Source organism: Protomyctophum bolini (genome assembly GCF_963924005.1).
Source record: "Protomyctophum bolini genome assembly, chromosome: 4".
Classification (NCBI taxonomy): domain Eukaryota; kingdom Metazoa; phylum Chordata; class Actinopteri; order Myctophiformes; family Myctophidae; genus Protomyctophum; species Protomyctophum bolini.
In genome coordinates this window covers 27,416,534-27,427,049 of record NC_137865.1, presented here as the reverse complement: position 1 = coordinate 27,427,049, position 10,516 = coordinate 27,416,534, and the positions used below count along the sequence as shown (strand labels likewise).

The 10,516-nt window shown below is 46.7% G+C and overlaps 1 protein-coding gene across 1 annotated transcript in view; it reads left to right on the top strand.

Moving 5' to 3' along the window:
* roraa (RAR-related orphan receptor A, paralog a) overlaps positions 1-10,516 on the top strand; it is a 60,673-nt gene that overhangs the window by 42,340 nt on the left and 7,817 nt on the right. Inside the window, exons 3-9 of the mRNA XM_080760920.1 lie at positions 177-318; positions 3,363-3,761; positions 4,812-4,933; positions 5,088-5,220; positions 6,313-6,420; positions 7,734-7,844; positions 8,544-8,656. Of these exons, the coding sequence (XP_080617046.1) occupies positions 177-318; positions 3,363-3,761; positions 4,812-4,933; positions 5,088-5,220; positions 6,313-6,420; positions 7,734-7,844; positions 8,544-8,656 (1,128 nt within the window). The remainder of the gene's footprint in view (positions 1-176; positions 319-3,362; positions 3,762-4,811; positions 4,934-5,087; positions 5,221-6,312; positions 6,421-7,733; positions 7,845-8,543; positions 8,657-10,516) is intronic.

The following is a 10,516-nucleotide window of genomic DNA, read 5'->3' as shown; positions in this document are numbered from 1 at the left end:
GACGGATTCCAAATGTTTCAAAAATAGCAAAGTATAGCAAAAGTATAAAACCAGGTTTAAATGGTTAACTTCCGGTGGCAGAAATAAGGTAAGAAACAAAGACGGAAACAAAAAAAGGTTTTACTTGGATCCCAAGATATTTCCATGACACTGTTTCTCTCTCTTCTCACATGCAGGGCTTCTTCAGGAGGAGTCAGCAGAGCAATGCAGCGTACTCCTGTCCCCGGCAGAAGAACTGCCTGATTGACCGCACCAGCCGCAACCGCTGCCAGCACTGCCGACTGCAGAAGTGCCTGGCAGTGGGCATGTCGCGAGATGGTAAGCCCTGCGTAGAAGAGGCCATATTGATATTTGATAGAAGTTAATAGAGGGTATGCGCGTGACATCATCATGATACCCGGCGGGCGACTGTGGCTCAGGAGGTACAGCTGGTCGTCCAATGATCCATGGGTCGGCGGTTCGAATCCCGGCTCCTCCTGTCTACATGTCGAAGTGTCCTTGGGCAAGACACTGAACCCCAAATTGCTCCCGGTGTGCTGGTTGGTACCTTGCATGGCTTCCGCCGCAATCGGTGTATGCATGTGTGTGTGAATGGGTGAGAGTTTGGACCATAAATCATAGCGTTATTAAAGAGTGCTGCTTGTCACCGGCATAAAAGTCCTATCTGATTGCATTATGTTGCCACTGACTTTATGCATGCACATACCCTCTATAATGGCATCCCCACTGCAATGTCCTACCAGCCTGCTTTGTAAGATCTCGTAACTCAAAATGACTCAGTAGCTAGTGATTTTTGTGCTACATGGTCCCATTTATTATTATTATTATTACACTTATTATTATTATATTATTATTATTGTTAAAATCCCCAAAAAGGCCCCAAAATAAGCCCAGGTCTTGTGACATCATGTGACAATGTGACATCATCAGGGATAGAAATCCCTGATGATGTCACATTGGAAATGTCATAGTAAATGCGAACAGCTGTCGCAATTAAGCCCATATATGGAGATCCATGTCATCAATATTCTCAAGAGGCCCGAAAATTAAGGCCCGGCCCTATCTGGCCCTCATCAAACCCTGTACACTCAAGACACTGCCCCCGCTGCCACCCTTAGATCTCCATGTGGAGCTGACCTGTTCTGACATTCCATGTGTTGATCTGACCTCATCAAACCCTGCAGTACATTTTGCTGTACACGCTCCATATATGGCCAGTACAGAATTCATTCCATATGTTGATCTGACCCCCCCCCATGCCAAAGCGCCAGCGCTCGCCCAGCAGTCTTCCGTCACCCAGGCGGATGCATGCACGCTTCTCACCCTCAGGCGTCTTACTGATTATTCGTCTGTTTCCTAGCTCTGTTTTGAGCAGAAGGCAACTTGGTGAAGGGACAAACAGCAGAACACAATAATACAAATAAACACACATAATGAGCACAGTAAAAACCCTTAATCTCCCAGGGAACAACAGACACATACGATATTCCCCACAAAAAGTTGTACCGTAGAACCAATCCAGGGCGTTACTCTACTGTGCACACTTTTCAGCAGTAGCAGGTGAGTTCATTGTCCATGGGCCTAATTGGCTGCTGTGGCAGAAAGTGGGTTTGATGAACTAGGAGGTTGTTAGAAGTGTCATTAGTGGCAGTGCAGCTGAGACACAGTAATGGGAGCGCACAGGTGGGTGTGTGTGTGTGTGTGTGTGTGTGTGTGTGTGTGTGTGTGTGTGTGTGACTGTGTGTGTGTGTGTGTGTGTGTGTGTGTGTGTGTGTGTGTGTGTGTGTGTGTGTGTGTGTGTGTGTGTGTGTGTGTGTGCGTGTGTGTGTGTGTGTGTGTGCGTGTGTGTGTGTGTGTGTGTGCTGGAAGCCTCCTGCTGGGGTGTGTGCGACTAGACCGACCCAGACTGGGCGCGCCGAGCACTGCATCTTTTCAGAGCAGGGCAGGACTCTGATGGGAGTCTGGAGTGTGCCACAGCACATCCATTTTTATTACTCCTTCCCCCAACAGACATACAAATCATCACATACAAGAATGCACAAGCAAGTGCAGCCATGCACGTGCAGCGGCACGCTCTTATTACTGTGCTCAATTAACACACATGCATGCACTGTCAAGCATGTGTAAAAGCGCAAGAGCACATTAGCACTTGTGCATGTAGTATAGTGTATACACAGCACATGTCACTCAGGCACACTTTCGCACATGCTGACAGTCACGCGCACACACACACACACACACACACACACACACACACACACACACACACACACACACACACACACACACACACACATACACACACACCACACACACACACGCGCGTGCGCACACACACACACACACACACACACACACACACACACACACACACACACACACACACACTATCAGGACAGGCCAAGGTGACTCCTGCCTTCATTCAACACACCAGAGCCCATCTGCCTGCACTCTCCTCTGCTCCGCTCCACTCACTCGGCACACACTCACACACGCACACGTATACGTGCACACAGTGGCCAGCTGACACACTGCCAGGGCCCCAGAACTTTGGCTGAGGGAACGGGCTCCACCACCACTGTTTAGTCTGGGTCCCGTGAAGCCCAGGGCAGCAGCCCAGCCCGTCGGAGTTAAAAGCTTTGAGTCGTTTAACCCCTTAAGTATATATATATATATATTTCATCATACGATGAAATGCGTTTCTTTTTCTTCTTTTTTTTATTATTGAAAAAAAATAAAAAGTGTGGTGTCTGGAATTAGTTTTCCTATAATGACGTGCCAAGTTGAAAGTGGTTAATGTAGTCATCTTTAGTGTTTAGTGTAGTCAGACTTTATACAGCTGGATGTATTACCGCCACACCTGGAGTTTGTGCGACAGTCTGTCATTGTGTGAGTCAGTAGTGCACAAACTGTGGGTCAGGACCCAAAGTTGGGTTGTGGAATTGTGTTACATTTGACTCAACATTAGATGTTAGACAATGTAATTACATAAACCACATAATGAAAGATTTAGAATGCCCGAATCTTAAAACATGCGATTGGTATATCCACAAGCTCACAACGTGTCACATCGCGTTTTGGAGTGTTTAATTATCATGAATAAGTGCTCATTGGTTTGGGCCGCAAGAAGAATGGATCGATATTTCATTGGTGCTTGTCCAGTGTTGATTAATAGTCACACATCCACATGGACCAAGACTCCCACAACGCTTAAAGATACGCACAACATAACTTGATTTATTGTTTCTTTTCTGACCCTATTGTGCAGAAGTCTCTTTGTTCTGATCCAAAACCAAAAGATAGCACGGCAACTTTCACGGCGGCGTCTCACACAATGCCTCTACCTGTGTTCTTTTCTCCAGCGGTGAAGTTCGGCCGCATGTCGAAGAAGCAGCGTGACAGCCTGTACGCCGAGGTGCAGAAGCACCGGCTGCAGCAGCAGCAGCAGCGCGAACACCAGCAGCAGCCGGGCGAGGCCGAGCCGCTCACGCCCACGTACGGCCTCTCCGCCAACGGCCTCACGGAGCTCCACGACGACCTCAGCGGCTACATGGACGGCCACACCCCCGACGGCGGCAAGCCCGACTCGGCGGTCAGCAGCTTCTACCTGGACATCCAGCCGTCCCCTGACCAGTCGGGCCTGGACATCAACGGCATCAAACCGGAGCCCATCTGCGACTTTGCCCCTGGCTCTGGCTTCTTCCCCTACTGCTCCTTTACCAACGGAGAGACCTCCCCCACCGTGTCCATGGCTGAACTAGGTGAGGAGCGCGGGAGGGGGATTATAGATGAAGGAGTGCAACACAGTAGGAGAGGAGGCTATGGGGGGGTAACTCAACCGTGGGGCAAACTACACAAAGGTTGCTTAAAATAGCAGGAGGTTGGAGACTCATCTCCGACACTCATTAAAAGAGCCTCTTTTTTTGTAATTAGTTTCCATTAATTAGGGCCAATCAGGAACCAGCAGGGCAGGCGTCTGGGGAAATCATTTTTTTAGGCTCCCCCGTGCCCAGGAACTCCTTTTTAACAGATGTGTTTTCAAAACCATTTAAAATTCTTATGCTCAAATATTTCTTCTCAGAGAAAATGTGACCTTTGTTTCAGTGAGTAAGCCCACCCCCACTGCCTCCTCCCTCCTCTGCTCATTGCATTCTGTGTCATAACTAGATCCTTAGAACCTTAAGCTGTGAGCCTCCTGGAGGCAGTAAAAGGAAATGTCAACAAGCCTTTTTCCCCCGAAAAAATAAATAAAATATCTTATCTTTTCCTCGTTGCAAAGCCCAGTGAATCCAGGCGTTTTCACACCTGCCTCATTTAATCTGGCAGAATGGAACTCTAGTAGTGCATTTATCCCCTTGGTATAGTTCATTTGGGCATGTGCATTTGAAAACAACAATAAACCTCGGTTGCAGAACAAAATGCCTTTGAGAAGGTGGTCTAGTAGTGACTGTCTTTGCACCCTGGTGTGGTTTGCTCTAGGTGAGAAATTGGCTGGCACTTCTTGGGTTTAACAGAAAAAAGTTTTGCATGTTGTTGTTTGTCCATTCTTCTGTCCAGCATCAGAAGGCAGCACGTGTTCTTTGCATAAGGGGAAGCAGCACATTGTTTTGTAGATATTGGATAGATCGAACAGCCAAATTCAGCATTCTCCCCACAAGCCTTTGCTTGAAAGATTGCCCAAATAATGACCGCGATGATAAACAGGTGTGAAAACGTCCTAAATCGCCTTGTCCTCCTGGCTCGTGCTTCATCTGCGTCTGTGTGTGTGTGCGTGCGTGTGTGTTTTCCACACGTACTGTACTGTATTCCAGAGCACCTGGCCCAGAACATCTCCAAGTCCCACATGGAGACGTGTCAGTACCTGAGGGAGGAGCTGCAGCAGATGACCTGGCAGGCTTTCCTGCAGGAGGAGATGGAGAGCTACCAGAACAAGGTACAATAGCCCAGAGTAGACCCCAACCTCTCACACCAGTGTCCTCCGCTGCCACGGTTGGCACCCGGTCACGGTACAGTATAATCAGATGTATTTTCCTCTCTGCGTTTCTTTCTTATGGTAGATAACTCAGTCCTTTCTGTCCTTCTTATAGCCCCGGGAAGTCATGTGGCAGCTGTGTGCTATCAAAATAACGGAGGCCATTCAGTATGTGGTGGAGTTCGCCAAGCGCATCGACGGCTTCATGGAGCTCTGTCAGAACGATCAGATAGTGCTGCTGAAAGCAGGTATGACAGCCTGTCAACACGGGGGCCCCCGCTGCCGTCACACGCCAAAACTCACCCACCCAACCCCCACCACCACACACACATACACCCACAGCCCCCCTCTGGCATTGTCACAAGGGCGTAGCTGACCTGACTGCACAAAGCTGCCTTCTTCACACACAAAAGGGGAGACTCCACCCTGCCCGTTTCCTCTCTCTCCCCATCTCCATTGCTCTCTCTTCCTCACTTTTTCTTCTATTCATTACAAAACATAGCAGGGAGGGACACAGGATTAGATTAGGCTCATGTTCCTTAGCTGAGATAGTAAACGTTGTGATGTGTCTCTCTCTCTCCCTCCCTCCTCCCAGTCCCAGATGATGTCTGCTCACTGTAATCGCTGCACGTTGCAACACTCGCATAGTAGGACACATTATACTGTACTGTAGGTACTGTACACTAGTATAATGTGCATGTGCATACATGCTCATACAGTACGAGTGGATGAATATAAACACGCACGCACACACATATACAGTATGTACACATGGCACACACACCAACAAACAAACACATCCCTTGGGTCTTTCCCTGGGTATTATTTACAGTACATTAACACTGCCAATATGAATAATAAAATAGAGGGAGAGATCTCTTGTCAGACGTGACATTTTATAACAGTGCCATCTCCCTCAGAGGGAGTAATGGTTCTCCTTTATCCTCTTATCCACTCCCACAGAGTGGTACAAATAGCAGGAGATATAATTTCTTTGCACCTGACTAAATAAAGGTTGAATAAGTGCTGTCGTTACTGAATGTAGCCGAGCATCTCGAGCATGTCATTATGGGAGAATATGCCCCCTGCCTATTATATTATAATCTACTTGGCTAATAGGTTCTTTCACCAGTGGTGCACTTCTCCTTTCTTAATGGATGTTATACTATAGTAACAGAAATCACAGTCAGGACTATTTCTTTCCCTCTCAATTCCCAGCTACGACTGGCATGTGACTTACAGACAGTCAGAAATAACATCAAAAAAAGAAAGAAAGAAATCCAACAACAAACGATAAAACAACCAGATTTAAACATGGCACTTCTGTCTCTTCCTCCTAGGATCTTTGGAAGTTGTCTTTGTCAGAATGTGCCGTGCCTTCGACTCGCAGAACAACACCGTCTACTTCGATGGGAAGTATGCCGGGCCCGATGTCTTCAAGTCATTAGGTGAGTGTTTCCAAAAGTCTGTGCCGGTGGTGTACTGTATGTGCATGTGTGATGTGTGTGCCTGCATGTTGTGTGCAGCCCTGCGTGTGTGTGCGTGCGTGCGAGCGTGTGTGCGTGCTTGTGTGTGTGTGTCAAGTCTGTGCATGTATCTGTCGGTGTGTGCATGCATGTGTGTGTTTGTCTGTGTCCATCTGTGTCCGTGCATGTTCGACCAGCTCGTCACGGTGTCTTACCGCCTTCCCCCGGCGTTACAGCCGACAGCGGAATCAGTCTCTCTCTCTGTCTCCATCTCTGCTCCGCACACTGCTGAGGGCCTGGAAGCGCTCGTTCCCGCCTCACCTGGCTTTGCTGTCTCCCCGCGATGGTTATTTATGGCAGGATGGAGCGGTTACTAAGGCCCCCACCGCATATGGCTCCCGTTACTGCAGAATAAATAAAGCCAGATTGAATGCCTCTTCGGGAGAGCTCTATCACAACCATCATTGGGAAGTCTGGCGGAGAAATATCTCAGGCGTAAGCAAATAGCATTTGCGTTTGAATGCCATGACATTACTAAGACAGAATTCTCCTAAGTAACCAAGTGCCTTTTGGAGGATACAAAACATGAATGTGCCCCGTAGTGGCAAAATGAATGCATATAATTCTGTCCCTTTGTTAGAGTACCCTTTTCCCGTGCTGTAAAAATAACATAATAATTTAACTTAGAGAGTGTAAAAACAGACCTGCATGAGTCTGAATTAATCTGAATTAAATTAGCTCTCGCATGCATTTGTCTGTGCGTGTGGGTGTGTGCGTGCGCTTGCATGGGTGCATGTGTGTGTGTGTGTGCGTGTATAAGCATGCGCGCGTCTTGGCGATTAAAGGTACAATGCCTGTTCTGCCTAACAAGAGTGCCAGTGTCCTGTGTGCTCTGTACAAAGGGGCTCATAGCGGGGGTGGCAGACTGATGGGCTTGCGGCACCTCAGTGGCACCCGCCTGTCTCCCTCTACCCCCAACTCACTGATTTAACACAAAAAAAACACTCAATAGTGACCTCATTCTGGCTTGCGTAACACCACCCCATCTGCCAAAAGTGACTCGACTCGTCTCGGCAGCAAACAAAACTCAGTAAAAGCATCGGCTGTTCTGCTGCAGAGACGCTTCCCCCGTGCTGTCAGCAGCGCCGACATTGCTCGCCTTCCCTTCCTCCCCTCCCCTCTCTCCCTGCGCGCCTCTCTCCCAATAAAGATCAAGAGTGAGATCCGTTCTTTGGTCTTCCTCATCTTGAGCCTCTCTCTCTCTCTCTCTCTCTCTGTGTCCTTTGTTGTGGCAGGCTGTGACGACTTGATCAGCTCCATCTTCGAGTTTGGGAAAAACTTGTGTTCTATGCACCTGTCTGAGGATGAGATCGCCCTGTTCTCTGCCTTCGTGTTGATGTCTGCGGGTAGGTGTCACTCACTGCGCAAACAAAAGCAGGCATGGGTATGCCTCCAATACCAATATGCGTGCCTGCCTGCCTCAGTTCCATGATGTCTTCAGTTGTACACAGTGCACCCCTACTAATAATATAGATTATTATTAGTAAGCAGTGCACCCCTACTATTAATATAGATTATTATTAGTAAGTAACGTCTGTAACACCATGGCAGTGCAGCAGGTGTCCACAGAAAGTGTTTTATGAGTGCTTTGAATATCATATCCAAAGTTTTCGCGTGCATCGTTTACTGATCCCCACAAATCAAACGGTAAACATGGACTTCTCGTCATGGGTGTGCATGGTAACGATTCAAATACAGGTCGAAAATACAGCTGTGGGCGAGGATTAAGTTCAGGTGGGTGGTGCTAAGGTGAAAAGTAAAACAGGTATACTTAATGAGCTGGTGGGTGTTGCCACATAAAAACACAATTGTAACACTTTCTGTACACTTTTTTGAGAAAAATGTTCTTATTGGTATAATCATAGTACCTGATCATGTTTTTTGGGGGGTAAGTGTTTAGCCACATAATTCTGGACGCAGAGAGCAGCTAGGCGTGAAAAGGAGCCCTGCAGTGCGTCTTTATCATAGAAATGCACAGTAGAGAGGCTGAGAAAAAAAAAAAAAAATCTGTGAACAGCCCCTAATGAGACTTCTTCATCTTCCAGACCGATCCTGGCTCCAGGAGAAGGTGAAGGTGGAGAAACTCCAGCAGAAGATCCAGCTGGCCCTCCAGCATGTTCTGCAGAAGAACCACAGAGAGGATGGTATTCTTACAAAGGTACTCCAACACAAACCCTTAAACCTAACCTCTAAATGTCTAATCCTAAACCCAACTGAAATCTTTGCCTAATTGTAAGCCTAATATACCAACCATTTCTCTTGTGAAGACCAGGAAAATGTAGTATTTCTCAAATTCTACTATGCTATACTATACTATACGCACACACACACACACACACACACACACACACACACACACTAAGGCTGTACCCTAGCCCTTATTTTAGGACTCGAACTCGGGCAGGAATTTTCGAGTGAACATTCGTGCTATGGCCCATAGCACTTACCCCACCCCCTTAGATAGCAATTCTAGTAGTCATAGCACGTCATAGTACATATGTGTAGCATAGTAGTATAGATGTATAGCTTATATGTATAGTTTCATTATAGATATTCCACTGTTACTTTCTTAGCTACGCATGTTTCATGATAAATGTCTTTATGTGATGTATTCCCATGCTTTTGTTCTTGCTTAATGTAAGTCGCTCTGGATTAAGAGCGTCTGCTAAATGCCTAAATTGTAAATTGTAAATTGTAAATTGTAACATTCGGACCAATCATGACAAACACCATTTTTCGGGCCAAACAAAGAATTAGAAAGTAGATAAAACGGCAGGTTACAACACGTTGTGTTCTTTGTAATTATTTGGTCCAAAATATTGTGTGCGTTGTCATGATTTGTCACGACAGGAGTTGGCTTCGTATACGACGCTTAAAGGTCTTTAAATAAATAAGTTTTGAAATGCCTATGGAGAAAATGAAATGGAGAAAAATTTCCTGGGCCACTCGTCGTTCTCAAAGGGGGAGGGACTGCGACGCTCTATTGTGCAAAAGGATGCCTGTTTAACAGATTAAATGTAATCAGCATAGGGCGCAGCAGGGAATCGAACCCCATCCCAGTAAACCAGGAGCTCCATGCCTGTGCCAAAGTGCTTTGTTTGCGACGCAACGCAAAAACCTACCCTTGTAGGAGCCCTACCCTACCCTACCAGCCCTACCCTACCAGCAGCAAAGAATACAAAAACAGATACTTACCCAGTTACCGTGAACCATCACGTTCTTCTGCAGAGGACAGGCAGTGTCCACAAGTTAGGTGAAATGAGGTGAAATGACAGAACCGGCCGAAATTGTGGCAGTCGACGCAAAAGACGCAACGCAAACGAGTGCAACAGCAGGCAGCCCGACACGACGCTCGTCTCAGGGTCCAGGGCTTGGTGCTGCCTCCTACACCACTGGTGCTGTGACTCTTCATATTCTGGAATTACATGAAGAGAAACGATAAGTGTCATTAGTGTTATGTAGGCCTACATCACATTAGAAACACATGTGGCTGTATAGCCTTGTCAGCCCCCACAACCCATATTTTATAATATATATAATTATATATTATAATAGAATACATCAATATTAATTATTAAACCAAAAGTTCAAACATAAATCATAAATCAAATGCTTTCAAAATAAACAAACAGTTAACCAGTTGATCCAAGTTAAGACACCAAGCCTATATGACTCACCGTCACCGAAGAGTAACCAAAGGTTGTCACAGAGGGTGTGTGTGTGTGTGTGTGTGTGTGTGTGTGTGTGTGTGTGTGTGTGTGTGTGTGTGTGTGTGTGTGTGTGTGTGTGTGTGTGTGTGTGTGTGTGTGTGTGTGTGTGTGTGTGTGTGTGTGTGTGTGTATGTGTGTTTGTTGCTGATTGGCTGATTGGCTGCAGGCCCATCACCAAATTAATGTGCACAGGGGATTTTGGAGAGAGACACCTGGGACAGCACAACAAGGAGATAGACATAACTTCTGACAGGAATGCACCAGAAACTTACTTTTTAACATATATCACATTCTCGCCGAGATATATT